The sequence below is a fragment of the Vulpes vulpes genome, chromosome 1, assembly GCF_048418805.1.
Source record: "Vulpes vulpes isolate BD-2025 chromosome 1, VulVul3, whole genome shotgun sequence".
NCBI classification, from domain to species: Eukaryota; Metazoa; Chordata; class Mammalia; order Carnivora; family Canidae; genus Vulpes; species Vulpes vulpes.
The window spans coordinates 73,197,520-73,218,244 of record NC_132780.1 but is presented as its reverse complement, the minus strand read 5'-3'; the positions used below and the strand labels follow the sequence as shown (position 1 = coordinate 73,218,244).

Sequence of the window (20,725 nt, the reverse complement as noted above, 5' to 3'; positions counted from 1 at the left end):
GTAGCAATAAATAATGGCATTGAATGTGATGTGTAGCAATACAGGATCATCTAGTACTTTCTAATCAACATCTATTTGTCAGGTATAGAGTTAAGTTCTGAATGTTTTTACACTGACATACATAAAATTGTAAGATTAGCAAGAGAAATCAGCAAATTAGTGTGAGGACTTTGCCTGGTGGCTGCACCTTAATATTCACTCAATCTACATTTTCCCTCACACTTTAATGTTCACTCCATCTACATTTGAGACACACCACTGTCTTTCTCTTATCTAAATGTAGTCTCTAGTCGAGACCTCTAGGTGGTGAGGTAAGGCAGCCTTCCCCTTCATAGAATATCTAATTTTTTGACATTCTTTATATTATAAAAAATGTCATGTCCTTTTCTGTTGTAACATGCACTGGCCTTGCTCTATTTCTTTCTCTCTTTCTTTCTTTCTTTCTTTCTTTCTTTCTTTCTTTCTTTCTTCTTTCTTTCTTTCACATTTTTCACCTTACCTAGTGATTTCCTTCTATTATTTTCTGATAGATGGGGAGAATTGAAACCTTCTTATGATTAATAACTCTCAGAATCCACATAGGTATCTACAGATAGCTGAGCAAACCACAGTCAAGGGAAAGAGAAAAGAAGGGCAGAAAACACTATGCTCCCCAACTTCCCTGAGACCCAGGCTGATTTTATTTTATAGTCATGTAATCACCACATTTTGACCCTAATACCTAGGAAGGAAGAAATCTTGGAGGTGAGACATGGGCTATTGTCTGAGCAGATTAATCACATGTCTCTCTTGGAGAACATGAGGATTTTGACTTAGGGGTCTTTGGGATGAATTCTGTGGGATCCGCTGATGCTCTGAAGTTGTAATGAGTTATCATTATAGGAAGCAATTCAGAGCATTCTCAGGTGTAAAGGGTAAGCTGGGTTAAAGTTACAGAAAGCACTCAATTAAATGTCCTCTTAGAATTCAAGCTGTGAAAAGCACTGGCCTGGTCTCCCATACATGGGGGAAGGTCTCCCACAAATGAGGGAGGTCTCCCACACATGGGGGAAGTCTCCGGCAAAGGCCCTCCCTGAATCCCACCAATGTCATACTTTGTTCTCTGCTCATCCTAACTCGAGAAAGACTTCCTTTCCTTACCCCTCTGAGCCCTGATCACGTTCATTGTTAGAGCACTAAGTTGGTATTTTTTTTTCACTAAGTTGGTATTAAATGTCGGATATGCTTCCCCTTCTTTTCATGTGCCCATACAGTGCTTCCCTCAGAAGACTGAAGACCACTGCCTTTCTTATTTATACACCCGTGAATTTATTCACTTGTATTTCCAGGGCAGCATCTGGCATGCTAACTTTGTGTCACCCAGCTGAGGAACACAGTCACAGAAATTTACCTTTGAAGATGGAGGAATGTGTGGGAAGTGAACTAGGTAGACCTGTCTGATCACCAAAACTACTGTAGACCATTGTGGGCACAGAATCGATAGGTAGATTGAAAAAAAAAAAAAAAAAAAAAAAAGGACGTTGATTAGATTATCTAGATTTCCTTTCAACTCTTTAAGATTTTAAAATTCAACTCAGAGACTATTTCCTAAGGTTGAGGAAAATGAAGACCCCAAGCCCAGTCCTGCCACATGAGGATAGAGAATTGACCAAGAGCTCCCATGCTAGGAGTCATGCTGGGTCATTTTCTATTGGGTTTGAATTGGTGACATCAGCCCCTCTATGGCTCTTCCTTCTCCCACATTAGTTGAGTGCCTTACAATTTTCTTTCACATTTTATTCTCCTATCAGTCCTTTGAGATTAGTTGTAGAAAAGGAAGTAATTAAGTTTGATATTTTCTGAGAGAAACTTTGGTGGCATATTTGCTTTGAGGACTTGAGTAGGGGTGGACCCGTCCTAATTACACGTGGTGAAAAACGGACTCTTCTCAGACTTTTTTGGACTAGGCACTAACAGACATTCCCTTATTCCTGTAAATCTCTCTCCACTTCTGTTCTCCATGATGGAACTTTTTTCCTGGTTCTCTTCTTTATAACTAGTAGTTCAAATTAGATATCATCCTTCCGACATCTATGTTCTTTGGGTCCCACTGGAGATGTCACATACACTGTTGGACACACTGGAGCTTGAAGGAAAAGCCAGGGGCACCTGGGTGGCTCAGTTGGATAAGCATCTGCCTTAGGTTCAAGTCACGATCTTGGGGTCCTGGAATCGAGGACCCCACGATGGGCTCCCTGCTTAGTGGGGAGTCTGCTTCTCTCCCTCCCTCTGTCCTTCCCCTTGCTTATGCTGTCTTTGTCTCATTATCTCAAATAAATAAAATCTTAAAAAAAAAAAGGAAAGGCCAGGGCTAGAGTTATGAATTTGGGGGCCATCACTGCATGGATGGAATTTTCAATCAAAGAACTAGATGTGGTAAGGAGGGAGAGAAGACAGAGGGAGGGTGGTGCATGCAGAGAAGAGGGAGGGCCAGAAGCTGGACTCGGAAGCACTCTAACATTTGAATTCTGGTGGAGGAGATGTGGAAGAGAAACCAGGGAGGATGATATCCTGGAAGGCAGGTAACTGTGGGGACAGGAAAGATAGGAGAAGAGGTACTTCTAGGAGAAAGGCTCAGCTGCTGTTGGATGTAGAATAAGTCAAGGACCAAGAGATGAAGGTTTGGCAACCTGGACTCTTCGTAATATTTATAGGTGCTCACTCAGCACATGACCTCATGTATCTCCATGAATTTTGATGCCACTGATAACTTTCAGTTGTTTTTTTTTAAACTAGGCTCCACGCCCAGCACAGAGTCCAATGCAGGCTCCAACTCACAACTGTGAGATCAAGATCTGAGCTGAGATCAAGAGTCGGACACTCAACCGACTGAGCCACCCAGGCACCTCAATAACTTTTTTATACTTTTGGTTCTGATTTTTCTCCAGGCCCACATTTATCCCTTTAAGTTATAACTGCAACTGAGAGGCAACAAAGATTAGTACAAAGAGCATGGTCTTTGGTTTTGGATTGGTCTGGGTTTGACCACTGTAACTTAGTAGCTGTGTGCCCCTGGGGAGTCACGTAACTCCATGAGGCTCAGTTTCGTCATTTATAAAAATTAATAAAAATGAGGATACCAAAGTAGAGTCGATACAATTTTTATGGAGATTCAAGATTACCTTATGATAATATAGAATTCTTTTTAATCACCTCTAAATCCCCAATGCCTAGCTCAGAATCTGACACATAGTAGATATTCGATATATGCCTGTTGCAGAAATAAATGAGATGTCTGACTCTTACTAAATAGGTAAATAACAAATGTTCATTTCCTTTCTTCTTTGCTTCCCTCTCTGTTTTCTCTTTTTTCTTTTTTTTCCTCTCTTTTTTTTCTTGATCACAAATGGCCACATTCTAAAACCTAAACTCCTTGCTCATGAGGTGTGTTGAGTACTTTTTTTTCTCTTCATTGATAGATTATTTGCCTATGCCCATTCATAACCATTAACGGATTATCTGAAATATTTATTTTTAAAATATTAAAGCATATCTTAAAAGATGACTATTAGTAGTCTTAGCTGTCATTGGGTCCATGTGGTCATTGGCTTCTGGTCTTGTCTGTTTCATTTTCTCTGTTTCATACCTGCCTCTCCGCAACATTTGCTTGGCTTGTCTTCTAAGGGTATTTTTCAGGGAGCTTTCTGAGTAAGATGAGTGGTGATTTCAGTGACAGTAATGCCCGAGTGTTAACATAGTTAGACAATGACTTTCACATTTTGGGAAAAGGAATGAATTTTCAGGGAGTTTTTTTTGGCTGGCATGTCAAGCAGTTTATAGTAGGCTGAGTTTAAGCTGGACCAGCAAACAATGGTAATTCTTTGAGAAACTATTTCTCAGTTGCGAACTGAATTTGAAGAATGTGCAAAAGATCCCACAAAAACCTGGAAAGTACTGGTGTCTAGTGGGATCTCTGATACCAGTCAACAGCAAGCATGAGTCCTGTTTTCCTTTCCAATCCATAGGTATTTGCCCTTTAGGGTCTCTTGCTTTTTTATTGTTATTATAAATAAATATATCTATGGAATCCCTCCAATTCCATTTTCCTAAGTCATTTTGGAAAGCTGATGGCTTAGATGGGGAAGAATTCTTGTTTTTTCTCTGAAACAGTAGCTTTTGCTTATATTAGTCCCTGAATAAAATGGCCAAGAGCCTTCAAACCCTAAATCCTAATGATCAAATTCTGCCCGCACTGTGGGTTAAGTTTACTCTAATTTTTGGCTGCATCATTTTCTGGACAGATGTACTGACTCAAGTCTGTGGCAGACTGACAAATAAAGCATTGACATTGTCAAAATTAAATTCCCAGAGTGGATCCCTTAACGACAACAACAGAAATAAAGTTAAAGCAAAGCAGCTCTCATTTAGAAAATCAAGGGGAAAAGTGACTTGATTGTATGGGTCCAGAAATGATGATACCAGGTAGCAGTGCACTGGGTTACTGGAAGCACAGTATCTGATGAACAGTGGCTAAACAGGTAGGAGAATTGTTTATCTCACTGCTCAATAAACTCAGGAGCAGAGAGGCTAACCAGGAACTTTCCATTTGTCCAGTCTGCCATCCCAGGCCAGGTCATCATACTCAGGCTTGTCACTTCAGGTTCCCAGATGGCTGCACATCAATCAGTAGGTGTCATGTTGACATCCCAGAGGGGGGAAAGGCAGGAAGGTGCAAAAGGTCAAAAGCGCAGCACAGCAGATCCTGACCCCTTTCTAATGCTTTCCCAAAAGTGGTAGTAGTAACTTTCTCATCTGTGTTATTGGCTAGAATTGGTCACATGACCACCCTTAGCTACCTGGAAGGCTGAAGGGTCATGAATATTTAGCATCCCAGTTTCTACTGTGGAAGAAAACAAGGGAGGAAGAAGAAGTCAGGAATGGATCTTGTGTACCCAACCCACAGAGTCTACCATGAACACTTTCTGAATTCAGGGCAAGTTCTAAACTGTTACAAATTAGTTAGGAAACTGGACATTCTTGAATGAGACAATAAAAATTCAACCTATAGCATCTCAGAAGACATCTTGAGAGAGAAGGTGGATTCACTTTAAGAGTATTCTTTGGGCTGGAGAATTTGACTTTAGTTTTGCCACTTCCTGCTTGTCTTGAAAATATGACTTGCTCCTTCATTTTGTTGTCTCCATTTTTGTGTTTTTTCACTTTATAGATCTTTCCCAAGGTGACTGACAGAGAGGAAGGAAGATAATGAAAGGGAATACTGTGAGGTAAACTATATTAATAGACATTCTGCTGGTCTCTTTTCACTTTCTTCCCAATAAAAACAAGCTACCTAGAATCTAGAATCTTCTAGGCAGAAATTTCCAATAGGAAGCCATTAACCCTTGAGGGTAACGAGATAGCATTTGAATGGCAGCCTTTGTTGGGTGTAAGTGGCCTTGGGTGGGGGCTTGGAGGCCAACTCCTAAGGAGAAGGGGACACGGGAAAGAATTATAGTATAGCCCATGCAGCATTGCGGCTCTTTCCTTGGGAAGTTCCCATACCCTGACAGGAGTGCTGGGCAGCCTAGGGCATGGCCAGTTTATGTGCAGCTCGGACACTGCCCCCTCCCACCCCCCAGTGACCCAGCAGAGCAATTTTGTGAGACTGCCTCTTTCTTGACCTGTGACCACCTGAAACTCACTCCAGGTGGAGAATGCTTGCACAGAGGCAGAGGCGGGTGATGGCGGGGCTAACTGTCTGGAGAGGATAGAAACAGACCCAGACAACTCTACTTAAGTTTAGCCAGTGGCTTGAATTTTGAGATTTTTCACCATTTGGCTTCTTTGAGCTGATGGAGAAAAAATGTGATTCACAATTGTATTCAGTGACCATCTAGTGCCCTTATAAGCTCATTGGCATGTACGCATGTGAATTTGACCATTTAGTCTGAATGAAATGATGCTTTGTTGTGATCAAAATACTGGAATATGCCTGAGGGTCTGGGGACAACTGTAGGGAACTCAGGTTTAGCTGAGGCTGGGGAGAGGTGAGCAGAGCACACACTGAGCCGAGTGGCCTCGCTTGTCCCTCTGATCCTTAGGTGACTGCGGGCAGTGAGGGGCAGGATGCTCCAGTCATGCACCAGAGCTGCCCCAGGCAATCTGAGTCTCTACTTGTGTACATCCTCAGTGGGAGTACGTGACAGGACACGTTGGGCATGGGGGTGGAGCCCTGTAATGTGGGGAGCGCGTCATGACAAGGGAAGATGGATTGGGTTTTGAGGAATGTGAGCCAGGGATAGAGTCTGGAGAGCCCTGGCTGCTCTCAATCCCCCAAAGGACCCAGGACATCTGCTTGCCTTGGTGTTTCTCTCTGACGTGAGGACAGTGCTGTGTGGCTTCCCCGTGGTGGGGTCAGAGGTTCTGTTTGCTCCATCAGAGTTCTTTCAGCTCTGTGGAGTGTTTTTTAAGTTTAAAGACTCCAAAGAGGGGCACCTGGGTGGCTCAGTGGTTGATCATCTGCCTTTGGCTCAGGTCGTGATCCCGGGGTCCCGGGACTGAGGCCCACATCGGGCTCCCCATGGGGGGCCTGCTTCTCCCTCTGCCTATGTCTCTACCTCTCTCTCTAGGTCTCTCATGAATAAATAAATAAAATCTTAAAAAAAAAAAAAAAAGACTCCAAAGACCTAGACTCCCAGACCTAGGTTTTATTTTTTTAAGCAGTTATCCACAGAGAGCCATGCCAACTGTGGAAAACACTTTTATTGAACCCCATTCATATTGTGAAATGTCAGAAGAGGAGCCAGGCCATTATTTTAAGACTCAGACTGTGTCAACCCAGCCCCAATCTTCCAGGTGGAAAATGCAGTCAACCAGCCATATGTAGGTTTTACTTGTATCAGTTTTACCTTACACCATTGCAAAACAACCTGTACTTGCCCTATTTTTGTTGTTGTTGTTGTTATTGTTTGTTTTTGAAGGGAGCGTCATGATTATTTGGCAAATATAATTCCATCCATTTGACAAATTGTTAAAAGTTGGCTGGGCGTTCCAGTGTTTTGCCCATGTGTTGCCAACCATCTGGATATTTCTACATTTGTGATTATTCCTCTGCTGTCTGGTATCTTATGGACAATAGCTGGATTTTTCCACCTTTCCTTGGAATTATAGTCTCCACGACGTAGATCACGTTGATTCCTACCCTCTCATTTACATCCTTACCTTTTCTGGTTTATCGATTGGATTTTTGGTCAAACACTCATGGTTGCAGTGAGATCTGTGTTTTCTTCATTTCAGAGTCTGGGAAGTATTTGGCGGTTTCCAGTGGAAAGTAAAACTTGAATTTCAAACAAAGACAAAGTAGGGAGACTTACATAAACATGAAGGTTTTGTTGCATTAAAGAGCAATCCTGAGTATACTTAAGAAATAATTTTAGAATTGTGGGGATTTTAAGGGACTAGTTTATTTCAAAAGCTCTTAACATTCCTTTGGGGGGTTTCCTTCTTAACCAAGGTTGTCCGCTCTTGCTCCTCAGCATTGATTGCCAGACTGGGTGGGCTGCATGGAGCACTCAGCTAGGAATGGCAGTCATCCCTGGCTGGTATTTGCCTTAGTTTCTTTGGGTGTGTCTGCACACTGGCAGCCTGTTGTAACTTAAATGTACTGGTTACTGGGGTAGCTTCAGAAAGTTATTTTTGACTTTCAGAGGAGATCTTAATTAACCAATCAGGGTTTGATGGCAAGGGGCAGAAACCCAACTTTAGCTCATTTAAATCCCAGAATTCATTGCTTTGTGGAGCTGTACATTGGGCAGTGCAGGGGTTAAGCTGGCCTTAAGGGTTAAGCCCTAGAACCAGGGCTCTAACTGCCTGTGGACTTTCTCTCTGTCTCTGGTTTCTTCTCCATATGACATGAGAGCTGTCACCAGCAATTCTAGGATGCTCCCTTCACAGCCTCATGACTGGAAAGCAGAGGCGGTGCCCAAGGTCTAGCTCCAGTTAGAATGATTCCAATGAAGTCTCCAAGCCATCCAAGCTCACATGAACAGAAGTCTGTTGCCAAAATTGGAGGAGGCTTCATTGGATAGACAAAAATAATGTGTCCTTTATACTGCACATTTTGGATTTGCTGCCTCACAGAGACTTTAAGGTCTTGGGGCTCTTTGAGAATATAGGCAAGTGGAAGACTTTGGATTTTATTATTTTGACTTCAGGGAATTCTGAAGAATTCACACCAATTCCAGTGAAGGATGGTGGGGGCTGCAGTTGCCGAGGGAGTCCTGACTCCATCTGGGCACTTGATGAATCTCCTCTGGCTGGGGCTAGACAAAACAGGAAACTAGAGTGGAAAGAAACTTAGACTTTAATTTCTTTAGATTGTAAGCTGTAAGACCAGGAAAGCTTCACTCTTGGACTCTGAATTTTCCTTGGGAATTTCGAAATGAGAAGGACTTCAAATTGGAACATTTTTATATTTCTGGTGTTGTATTATCAGAATATGTGTATGAAATCATTTCATCTCATTGCTTAAACTCTGGTGGGCTATTTTGGACAGCATGGACCAGACAAAATATGGGATTGGGAAAGGACACGTAGGGGTGAATTTTCAGCCTAAAGGGCAGTGTGGCTTTGGAGTTGGCTAAAGAATGAGCCTTCCTCATTTCAGAGCCTTTTAGGGGCTGGAGGGGTCCCTATCTGTAACCCCAGGAGGATAATAGTGGGACAGTGATTAATACTGGGGAGACCCATGAAGGTGGGCAAGTGGTCATGATCCTCACTCTGAAGAGGCAGCCACAACTTGACCTCAGGTTAATGGTCATGCCCACTGGGGCCAGGGAATAGCCTTCCAGAGATGTTAAGGGGATTTCCATTTTCTTCTTCTCATGTTTGGCTTCTGGTATCTGTCCTTATCCTGTCCTCCTTGAGGCTTGCTATATCTGAGGGGTGAGTGGTTAGAGCCCAGGCCCCATTGGTCTACTTTCCCTACTCCATGGCATTAATGGGTTAGGAGACATAGACATGTGAATCTCCTCTTCGGGTCTGCCTTCCTGCAGGAAGGCTGCACTAGGCTCCATTCCTGCTTCCACGTGGGAAGGCACTGGGTTGTGGCTCAGGCCTGTTGCTCTCTCCCCACCTGTGAGGCAGCGACCTTGAGGGGGTCTGCTCCATAGGCTCAGCTCTCCCCTCTGTGTTCACCTGAGGGCCTGGAAGTGAAGAGGACAGGGAGATAGGAAGCATGGGGATGGTCACACATTAAATCCATCCTCTCTAATGTAACCTTATCAATAATAAACCCGATACTTTGATTTTTCACCTATAATGGGAGTAAACGGAAGTCACTATGTTTTTTTTTTAAAGTAAAATGAAACAAAGAAACAAACAAAAACAACACTTTGGATCCAGATAGATCCAGTTAGTGTTTTGAGTCATCTTCAAAGCATGATTTCTCTATGTGTCCATTTTGGATTACTTTTACCATTGATTCATTTTATCAGCTGATTCTGAATCTTCCTTCCCTTTATTCTGAGAAATAGCCCTTCATGGAATTCCCTTTCTAGGAAAATATATATTTTTAATTGTCATGGATATGCCTGTACACTTAAGGATGGGCAGTGATGTCTGAACCAAGGTAGTGAGAAGTGAGACTCTGAGTTTCACTTTAAACATGTTCCATTTGGAACTCACATGAGACTATCAAATAGGCAGTAGGGACTGTTGGTCTGGGATGGTGAAGCCAGTGCTGGACATGTGGCAGTCATTGGTTTTCCTAGTAGCCAAGGGATATGTAGCATCCCACATTCCCCTCCCCAAGGCCATCCTGGGATGGAGCTTCTTTTTTTCCTTGGAACCCAGGCCAGTTTTTTTTTTTTTCAGAGCCTTTACACCTCTCAGGGGACTGAGGGAGGTTTGGCAGTGAGATATGAGTCCTTGAACTGATCTGTACCTAAAGTGAGACTAAATTGTACCTTTAGACACAGTGGACACTACTCCTTTTGCTTGATCTTCCTAGTCTTTAGAGGCATTTGGATTGGGAATCCTGGTTGACCTTATGAGTCTGAAATCTAACATCTTTTTCTTCAGTCCATCAGCCATTTAAGTGAGCACCAGGTGTGTGGTCAATATCTGGTGTCAAGAAAGATAGATGCCAGAGTGGGAAGGTGAGCAGGGGCAGATGAGATATTATGCCTCTGTCCACTGTGAGAAATGGGCCCTGCAGATGGTGGGCAGGCCAGTGTGGTCCTGGGAACCTAGTTGTGGCATCCTGAGGGCATTTGTCAGTCCTGGAGAATCCCTTGAGGTCACTCTGCAGAAGCTGAAGACCTTCCAAGGGCAGACATCCTAGAGCCATTGGAATTTTGGTATCCATCTTTGAGCAGAAATGGATCCATACTTTGACCTTTGAACCAAACTGGCCTCCAAGAGCCCATTTGGATAAAACCTAAAGTTTGGAGCTGGACCAGAATAACAGCTCTAGGTGTGGACTCTGTCCTTGATGTCTGTTCCTGCACAAGCCAGTAGAGGTCTCATGGGAACTGTGGCTCAGAAATGTCTGGCTGGGCAGTTGCCCGGTATCTGAAAGATCACCAAAATACTACTGTCACTTGATACCTGTCAAAATATTCTTGAATCTAGATAATCTTTACTGGCATGAACTATGGAAGTGACTTTGTCATGGTATGAAATTGCTGGAGTCATAGCATACTCTACTAGCTTCCATCTGCTCCATTCAAAGACGCCTTGAATGGCGAGAAATGGGAAAAGACATGGACAGGAAATTCTTTTTACCTAACCTAAAATTACTTGGGCTGCAGCTTAAGCTCATTTCCTCATTTTACATCCTGGGGAGAAGGAAAAAAACAGTTTATCAAGTCCCTAACATCTTGTGCAGGCTCCGTGAGGCTACCTCCCAGCATTCCCCCTCTTGGGCCATAGAATTCCTATTGTATAGGAACTTATGGGTTTGTCCTTTTTCTTTTATAGAGAAGCAGTTCATGGGATATACAGCTTTAAAGGATGTACCTGGTATCATCTTTATCAGGCAAGAATATGAGAAACTATTACACAAGGTTGTGTGCTGCATTTCTCTAGCAGAGAGGGCGGTCTGTTCTAAGTTTCTAAGACCAGTTAGACTAAATCAGGAATCAGTTTGTCATATTTCACCCTTATGCTCCCAGAATACTGATCCCACAACACAGAGCCAGAAGGCCATCTGCAGACCCAGAGACCAATTTCACAGCTTTTCTGCCTTTACTTTACATTTAAGGAATGAAATCAGGAGAACTAGAAAACAATCATCAGGAGTAGAACGTGCTGTCACATTTCTAGTCCCAAGAAGAAGCTTTCTGTCAAGTAATCCAAGTGCATGCACATTGATTTGTGCTTGCCCAGATAGATTCTGGTTTGATGAGTTTGCTCAGAGCTCAGGCATGAGGGGCTCTGGGTGGGGCCGGCAAGGCAGCAAAGACTGCTTTCTATCCAGGCCCCCTCTTCTTCTCTGCCTCTAGTTCTTTCTGAGCGGGACGCAGATGATATTCACTAGAAAGCATCAAAAATGACATCACTGTGAAATAGCAAAGCTGATGACAATCCAGGGAGTGGAAATATCTGCTAATCAAGCCACCATATGGCCCAGTTTGCCTGTGCTGGGGAAAGGGTAGGAGGAAGCGTCCTGGTAGATTGGCCTAAGGCCTTAGGAAAACCTTAAATTCAGGACAGATCTTAAGGAGGGTGACCCTAAGGCTGCTTTGTAAGTGATTTCCGGGTCTCCCAAAGGCCTTTGTGCTAAAAAATCCCCTTGTTAGGAGACTCTCTAAGGCTTCAAATGTCACTACTAGAAAAGTCATTTGGTCATAGGTTTTGTCATAGCAATGCAAATGCCCCTGAAAGAGCACATTGTCCACTTCTTCCATTCTTTCTGGAGAGAGGGGAGGATGAGAAAACCTAACACAAGCTGCCCTGAGTGTGTGTGGGGTGGGGGGCAGGAGTGCTCCCCAGGGAGGAAAGTGGTGTGGTGGAGAAGATGGTAAACACAACTATGGAGCCTTCACAGTTTGTTTTAGAAGGGTGGTGGCTTTCTAATTAATTTTCTTTCTTTTTCTTTTTTTTCCTAATTAATTTTCAATGGCAACGATCACAGGTCATGTCTGAGCAGGGGTGGGTTCTGAGGGTCCGTAAGCTGGGTTGGGGGGAGCGGCAGGGAAAGCCGGGCTTTGGTACTGGACAAAGCAGGGTTTGCATTTGGCTCCTGCCCGGGTGCAGCTGTGTGACTCTGGGTGAACCCTAACCTCCTTGCTCCCAGCCTTCTTTCCTCTTCTGTAGTACGGAGTTTGAAAATGACCCTCCCAGGTTGTGTGTATTCTGAGCACCTCCTGTCATGTAGGGTTTGGTGCTTGGATCAGTGGGCAGTGGATGGTGGGCACTCCAAAGCCCCCTCTGCCTGCCCACTGTCCTCTCCCATTTAAAGTAGTTGCACACCATATGGCCTTTCTCTCAGCAGACAAATGTTGGCTCAGGCAATTATCAAGTGAAGACACAGTGATGGTGCTTGATCATTGGCAGTGGGAGAACAAACAAATTTGTGCATGGACCCAGTTGGAAGCTCTGATCGTGTCAGCACAGTGAAATGAGAATCATTGGGTTTTGGCAACCTGGAGGTCCTTCCCTCTTGCACTTTATTTTGTGCATCTTAACTGGAGCTCCTTGGAGGTTCTGAGTGTCTCCCCATATGCTGGGCTTGTATTCAGATACAACCGTCTGAATGTGGATTCTCATGCGAGTTGGAAGTTCTTCTATGCTGCGTCCAAGGATAGATGCAAGGCAGAGCTGGGAAGAGCAATGAAGATATTTATCAACTGTTCTTCTTCTCAGATGATCAGTAATGAAAGTCAGTTGTTTTCAGGCCCAGGCAGTTGTGTACTGATGGAATCTCGAGCACCCAAGAAAAAAACGTAACGGTGCGGGGGTGTCACAGGCCTCTTGTTTTAGCTGTCCATCTGGGAACTAACTTTTCTTAAGGAAGATTTGGAATTGAACTGTAAAGAAAAACGTTGTTCACGTAGTCATTCATTTATTTTCTTCCTTGGGAGCATCCCCCAACCAGGAGCATCCCTTTGTAGTTTGGGGGGACCCTACTTTGCTCTTGCACACCGTGTCAGTGTGAAATATTGGGTTCCTGGGATTGAGTGCTGCTACTGGGGGAAGAGGGATCACAGCTAGAAAAAGCTAGTCAGATGGCGGGGAAGGAGGAGAGGTTTTTGTAGTGAAGCCTTGAGAGAAATAAAGGGAACCAAGAGAAGCGACCAACCCCCAGTCCTCTGGCTAAGTAAGTCCTGGCAGGTTTCTTGTGGGTGAGGAGGGGGTACATGAGAATTATTGTAGAGAGTAGCCACGATTGCTAGTAAGTGCCCAGAAAATCACCAACGTGCTGCACGTACGGTCTCCTCAGCTCCACATTTCACATAAAGCGCTAGGTTTCTTGTCTATGATTTCTCCCATCGTGGGTTTATGGGACCCTCATTCCTGGAATTGGGGAGGGGAAGCTTTGGAGGTTTTGGTTCGTGCCCATAGTCTGACAACATGCTTTTATCTCCAAAACAGGCACCCCTTTCTTTACTGCTTTGAAATGATCAGGTTCATTCTCTTCTTTTTCATTTCTTAGATTTCTTTGAGTGGAGTTGCACGTGTTCTCTCCTCTTCTCATCTGTTTACTCCTGAGGTAGTGGGACAGTCTGGGGAGGAATGAGTGATGCATGCTAGCATCATCTGTGGTCAGAATTTTCACCTGGTATTAAAGTCACATACTAACCAATTCACGTGTTGTCACAAAACCCTCCTTCCTCTTCTTCCATGAGGTTCCAAATTCATTTTTCTTCATGCTACTCAGTTTAAAGGTTTCTGGGTTTTTAAGATTACTTTTCTCTTTCCTGAGAGTGTCTTGCATCATTGAATAAACAGTTTCAGATCCAGATTTGCCTAAAATTTGACTGTTATGTGAACGTTTAGCGTATATTTATACTATGTAATGTTGTGGGATCCATTACAATGTGAGCTGAGAGATGTTGTTTGACAAATGTTATGTTTTTTTGGGTTATTTTTGAAAATCATGAATACTTTTATGGAACCTCATAACTGAAGATTAAAATATAATTGTGTTTCTTAATAACTTGTTTTTCTTCTTCTGGGACCAAATATGGAAACATTTAAATTAGCTATGTGCAGATAAACCAGAGGCTTATCTTCTTTTTAAGGTGTTGGTGATCTTGGCTTGTTTTCTTTGTGGAAATGAATACTTCTGTTATCTCACCTTGGATGCAGTGGATAGTTGTTCTCATCATGACAATTTTACATTGTTCTTCTTGGAGCTATTTTAAATATTGTCTAACTGTACCATATAAAACACTAAGAGCTTATTTGATATATGAACGCCTCTGGAGAATATGTCACATTCTGAATTCGTTATTCCTGCACTAGCAAGGCAGCATAATCAAGCCAGAGAATGCCTAGAGTTTGTTTTGATTTGTTTCACTTTTGTTTTAAATTTACCACCCACAGTTATCCAAAATACATAAAAGCTTGTGGGTTTGGTATGTTTGTTTTACTCTTATACTGTAACGATGTTCAAACATGACTGTACTTAAAGTCTTTTGGACCAGACAAAAGTCATTTGCTCTTTTGATAATAATATCAGAGAACATTGGAAAAAAAATTCCTTTTCTCAGTCTGCCATTCCCATAAGTTGATAGTTGCGCTGTTTGCATAGCTGACCACCCACTGAAGCCAAGGCACGTGAAACTGCTGTCCACTAAAATGGGCCTGAAAGTCATGTGGGACCCACCCAAAGATGCTACCAGTAGACCTGTGGAGCATTACAACATTGCCTATGGGAAGTCACTGAAAAGTCTTAAATACATCAAGGTGAATGCCGAGACGCACTCCTTCCTTATTGAGGATGTGGGTAAGTCACACTCTGGTCTTGTTGCCAGTCAGAACTAACTGTACACCGACATTCTCAGTCCCTTTCGTAGGTAGGATGGCTGTTTGTGAAACACAGTGTGGCCAGGCTCCAGGGACCTCATGCTCATGTTTTTTTTTTTGGGGGGGGGAACAGGTAACCAAGGTCATGAGGCTGTTGCTTAACCTTTATCTTGCCTCTGGGCTTCCTCATTCTGCACTTGAACTCAGGTATTTCTGGATAGCTCTTCAAATGGATGGAGGAGGCCATTTTTTGGTTTCTGAATGTGCTTTTGGAAGACATGTTGGTCCTTTGTTGTATAGAAACTTGACTACTTTGCAGCCTAATCTTGACAGTTCTAATTTATAAACCAATCAGAGATCACTCAAATAATATGTCCCCTTGAGGGTGTGTGTGATATGTCATGCTTAGCCACATCTGGTTCAAAGATGTGACGTTCTCCCCATTAAATTTGATCCCGGGAGTCTGTAATACTTAAAATTTTACCTAAATATATTATAAGTGCAGGTGTAGGTGGTTTTGAATTTAGGCTTTGAGCTTCCCCTATCTTTTGCTTTTTTGATCCTATGAGCCTGAAATTCCATTTATTCTACAGTCCAACCTCATAATGGATCATAAGGAAGTAACAGGTCAGCATTATGTCAGTGAGGTCTCCATGTGCCAGGTTAGCATTTTCCTGCCTCCCTTTAGTGGATCAAAATCAACTCATGGCTCCTCAGATTCTTGGCCATGGTCTACACACATTTCTTCTCCACCTCCTGCATTGTAACGTTAGGCTTTCTGAGGAACGGAGCAGAAAGTATATGGAAGGGACATAAAGGAAGCCAGATTACCTTTTTCTTAGTTCCAGCTAAACATACATTCCTCTGAATCTTTTCTAGATTAGTATGACCCTACAAAGTCTGACAGTGAGGTTAAATGGAGATTCTGTTGGATCAAAGGCATGAGCAGGGTCATCTTTGCTAGTTCAAACCTGAGGTTGTTCCCATTGCTGCAGAGAAGAAAAACAGGCAAAAAGAGAGCCCTAGAACTCACTAAAAATCAAATAGTGTATTCCAAGTAACTCACTGATGAGTTAACTGGAATCAGAGACATATGGATTAAATTTCTTTGAAATACGAATAGCCTCAGAATGAAGAGAGAAAGCGCCTGGCGAAGCATGATTTTGCATTCTGTCTGACTCTAGAGAGGGTTTCCCAGTTAGTCTGGCAGGCTGTGCCAAACCCTAAATGCCACCAGGCCCTGCCGCAGTAGACAGAAGTCCTACTGGCCTCGAGCACAGCAGGGTTGGTAGCTGGTATTACTATGTCCCTGTTGCTGGGCTTCTGGCCGGAGAACCGAAGTTCCATTACAGGAACACTCCTCACCTTGAGAAATGTACATGACCCTTCTTGCCTTTTATCTTTCCAACATCCATCCCATCTAATTCCTGCAAATGCTCACCTCTCCAAGCAATTGGCACCTTCACTCACCTTTCACAGTGATTCATTTTGAGGAAAATCAGCCCTATTGGACTTTCACTTTCTGTAGCTACAAACTCAGGATGCATTCACCTGATAATGTGGCCTCTTGGCTTCCCTTCCTGTCCCACTGACTTCAGGAGCTCAGCCAAAGAGACCATGGCTGTTTGACCTTGACCCCTAGATGCAAATAAAAAAGTGAAGCCCAGTTATTTCAGAATTAGCATGTTCAAGGTTCCAACAGTTGTTTCTCTAGATTTTTGTTGAAATGGTCAAAGACAACATGGAGACCTAGTAAAGGGAGTAGTTTACTGCCAGAAGGAGAAAATTTCATGAAGCTTTATGTGTTGTGATGAGATGTCCCATGTGCTAAATTTTATAAGTTACACTGACATTTTCATACTGTTTTTTTTTTTTTTTTTGATGTTTCTGTTTGGAACTTCCAGGGGAAGATATTATTTGCAGTTACCAATGCTATGGGCTAAAACACCTAGTTAGTGGACAGTGTGTTCCTATTTCCTACATTAATTTCACATTAAGAAGCTCAAAAGCCTTTTCTGTTGTCTATGAATTCAGGTTTATTAGATATGCCATGTACTTTGTGCTAAATAAATTCCGTGTTCTCTGGGTCAGGTATATTTTCGTTGCATGAGAGGCATGTTAGTGATATTGATTAAACAAAGCGAGAGAGCTGTAGTTAGACTTGTCACTTAATTCAGATTTTTATTTTTGGTTATACATAGGGAAGACAGTTAGTGAGTCAAACTGTCATTCTTGGAGATTTGAAATGGTGGCTTGATATAAACCATATGTTTCAGAGCCGGGGGTAGTGTACTTTGTGCTGGTTACTGCAGAAAACCACAATGGAGTGAGCCGTCCAGTTTACAGAGCTGAAAGCCCTCCCGGTAAGTCTTACCTAGAATCCAAGGCTGTATTTTTGTTACTTGGATGGGGAGAAACATCCCTCCTTGCTTTCTCAGATCCGTATAAATATAGAATCTTTAAAGAGTTCCTGAGCAAGCATTTCTTTTAGACTTGTATAGCAAGCTGAAAAGATTGAAAAGTAGGAGAGACTTAGCCCTTCTTTTAAAGTAATTTTAATGTAGGTTGTTGTTAGTGTTTTGTTCTAAATTTTTGAGTACTCATTCGAGTAAACCATGTGCAAAAGACCAAAAAGACGTGTTGTCCAGAAAGCTTAGGTGCCTCATTACTGATGTGGCCCAAGAGGAGCCTTTTGAGGACTGTTGAAAAGACCATTAAACGTACGTCAGAGCTGCACTGAAATGTGGAAAATCCAGTCGTCTTCGTTTCTAACTATGAAGTTGCATTTTCCTCATTTAGGAGGTGAATGGATCCAGATTGATGGTTTTCCCATTAAGGGTCCAGGACCATTTAATGAAACCGTCACAGGTACTATTTGCTCATTCGGTTCATGTCTTCACTGAAGCACCATCTTGCAAGAGGGTTGTGCTTCTGTCACACACATGTGCTCACCCACCTTCATTTAGTTCCCATCGCTAAACTAACACACATGCCACATGGTTTTTGGTCAATCTGCTCTGCACCTGATGGCCCAGACTGTAGCCGGTGTTGCTCATTTCACACTGTTCTTTCATGTTTTGGTGTGGGGTCATGTCTGCGTCTACATCTGGGGATACTGTTGCACTGTTAACAGGCAAATATGGTGGTTGAGATGGCAGTCCTGGCCTGATGAGGATATTTACAGCTCTTATCTGTGGATGCATAAATGAATGGAATCCACCAAGAAGGGGCTTTTATTGGCTAATATGTTACATCGAGTTCTTCTCTCTTTTCTTATAAGCATGGGATATTTTGTGATGTTAGAGCACTTGCCTTCCATCTCTGCTCCATATTTGTATACGTGTCTGTTTTACCATTGGGATGTTAATGTTGTCTAGTCATATTGTTTCACTTGTTGAGAGAAGTGTTTATATTTCTTGTATGTTTTTTTGAATATATTTAATTAATGGTGAAAAAAGAATGCAAAATGAATGCAGTTGTTTTGGAGTATGGTTGGATAATATCTCTAAGGCAATATGGTGAGGACCTATATACTGTTTTCATGAACGGTGTTTTTAAGTACTTCAATCTGGTGTTGTTGTTGAGAGGAAGGTGAGTACTTTGACATCAATGACCGTCATCTGCATCTCCGGTCAGATTTGATGGGTGTAGGCAGTTTCAAAGTCCCTTTTCTGAAAAAAAGGGGTGGAAAAAATGAAACGATCAGAAAAAGAGGTTGGCTTTCAAGGAAAGGTGATATGCTTCCCTTCCAATATATTGCACTTGCAGCAACCACGGGGTGTTGGAAGGGAGACATCTTGGAGGCTATTAGAGGTGAGGAGATGAAAGTTGGAAGAGAGAAATAAGGGGCAGGCATGGATTCTGGGGTCAAGCTCCAGAGTGAGAGTGGAAGCAGAGAGTGTATGAGGGTGACAGGAGGGTCAAGAGCAAAAGGCCAAGGTCAAATCTGAGAGGATGATGACAATTGAGCAACCAAGATGGTAGCACAGCTAGGAAATGTGCAAAATAGGCATGTGTGTTTATTTCAAGATTGTCCACCTCTGAAGAGGCACAGGTAAATTTTTTACTGACAGATGTTCAATGCCTTATCTTGTGTTTTAAATTACCATTTTATTTTTTATAATTTTTCTGATAAAGTTTTCTGAATGACAGTAGTTTTAGAACAAGTGATTTTCTTTTGCTCTTTCTTAAGTAATTTCTTATGCCTTCTTTAATAAAAACACGTGTGTGTGTATCTGTATTTGTATGTATGTCTGTGATTTTTCTGAGTGAGCACAAATTACAGAAATGCTGGAAATTGGGACTCACAGACAATCCTGCTCCAACTCATTATTGGTTTTATGTACTGTGAAATCATTTGATCTCTCTTTGTAGGAGACTTTGTATGTCCTAGGTGCCAAAGAGCACTCTTCTATAATATGGAATACTGTATTTATTATACATTATGATAAAAAAGACACTGGAAAAAATTGCTAGCTGTAACCATTTGCAACATATGATATAAAGCAGAATTAAAAAAAAAAAAGAATATCTGGGGATGCCTAGGTAGCTCAGCGGTTGAGCATCTGCCTTCAGCCCAGGGTGTGATCCTGGAGTTCTGGGATCGAGTCCCATATTGGGCTCTCTGCATGGAGTCTGCTTCTCCCTCTGCCTATCTCTCTCTCTCTCTCTCTGTGTCTCTCATGAATAAATAAATAAATCTTTAAAAAAAAGGAATATCCAGAATGCACAGACTCGGTTACAGTGCTCCAGAAAAAAATTCTATTTCATTGTTAATAAAAATAATAAGAGTAATTTATGAGAAGTTATCAATAAGTGATCAGCATGCACATCTATGCCTTTTCTTTTTTTTTCTTTTTCTTTCTTTCTTTTTTTTTTTTTTTACATCTATGCCTCTTCTATAAGGCTTGGAAAATATGCTCTGCTGCTGTTCTGAGAAATGGTTTAATAATTGACAATCCTGTTAAACAAAATAAGTATTCTGAATCCCAGGTATCTTCATTCAAAGGGAGGGTTTGTCATTGGCTCCTGGTGGAAGGCCCCAAGGGTTTCCTTTAGTGCTTTGACTGGTAACATCTCACTTTCTTTGAGTATTTTATTTGAAACCAGAGGAAAATCCATACTTTTGCTTTGCTGGAAATAGTTTCAGTTCAAATTCTGGAAGACCTCCTTTTGTGGCTAGGACCTAGCTTGACCTCATTGTCTTTCCTTAATCATTAGATTCATTCATTCAGTGCCATTGGCTTTCCAGGCGCAGGTCTGTATGCTACAGATCCAATAGTGGGTAAGACAGACAAGAGCTTGCCTTAACGAAGACTGGATTCTAGTGGGAAAGAAAGACAATAAACATGTAAGCAAAAAATAATGCATATAATCTGTATCAGTTTATGAGGGCCGCCATAAAAAATACCACAGAGGGTAATTGTATATAATACATAATATATATATATTATATTTATATAACAAAATACCACAGTTCTAGAGCCCAGAAATCCAAGATCAAGGTATCAGCTGGCTTGATTTCCCCTGGGGCCTCTCTTTGGCTTGTCTCTCTCCTGTGAGCACACATTTTTGGTGTCTCTAGGTGTCTGAATGTCCTCTCCTTAAAAGGACACCAGCCAGGTGGGAGTAGGGCCCATTCCAATGGCCTCATTGTAACTTAATCACCTCTTAAAAGGCTCAGTCTCCAAAGACAGTCACATCCTGGGGTAATTGGGGGTCAGGACTTCAACATATGAGTTTGAGGGGGAACATAATTCAGCCTGTCGCAGAA

At 42.3% G+C, this 20,725-nt stretch overlaps 1 protein-coding gene across 1 annotated transcript in view; it reads left to right on the top strand.

Moving 5' to 3' along the window:
- Positions 1–20,725, top strand: part of FNDC1 (fibronectin type III domain containing 1) — a 102,090-nt gene that overhangs the window by 10,580 nt on the left and 70,785 nt on the right. The window contains exons 2-4 of the mRNA XM_072766825.1: positions 14,738–14,932; positions 17,229–17,315; positions 17,752–17,820. Coding sequence (XP_072622926.1) covers positions 14,738–14,932; positions 17,229–17,315; positions 17,752–17,820 — 351 coding nt within the window. The remainder of the gene's footprint in view (positions 1–14,737; positions 14,933–17,228; positions 17,316–17,751; positions 17,821–20,725) is intronic.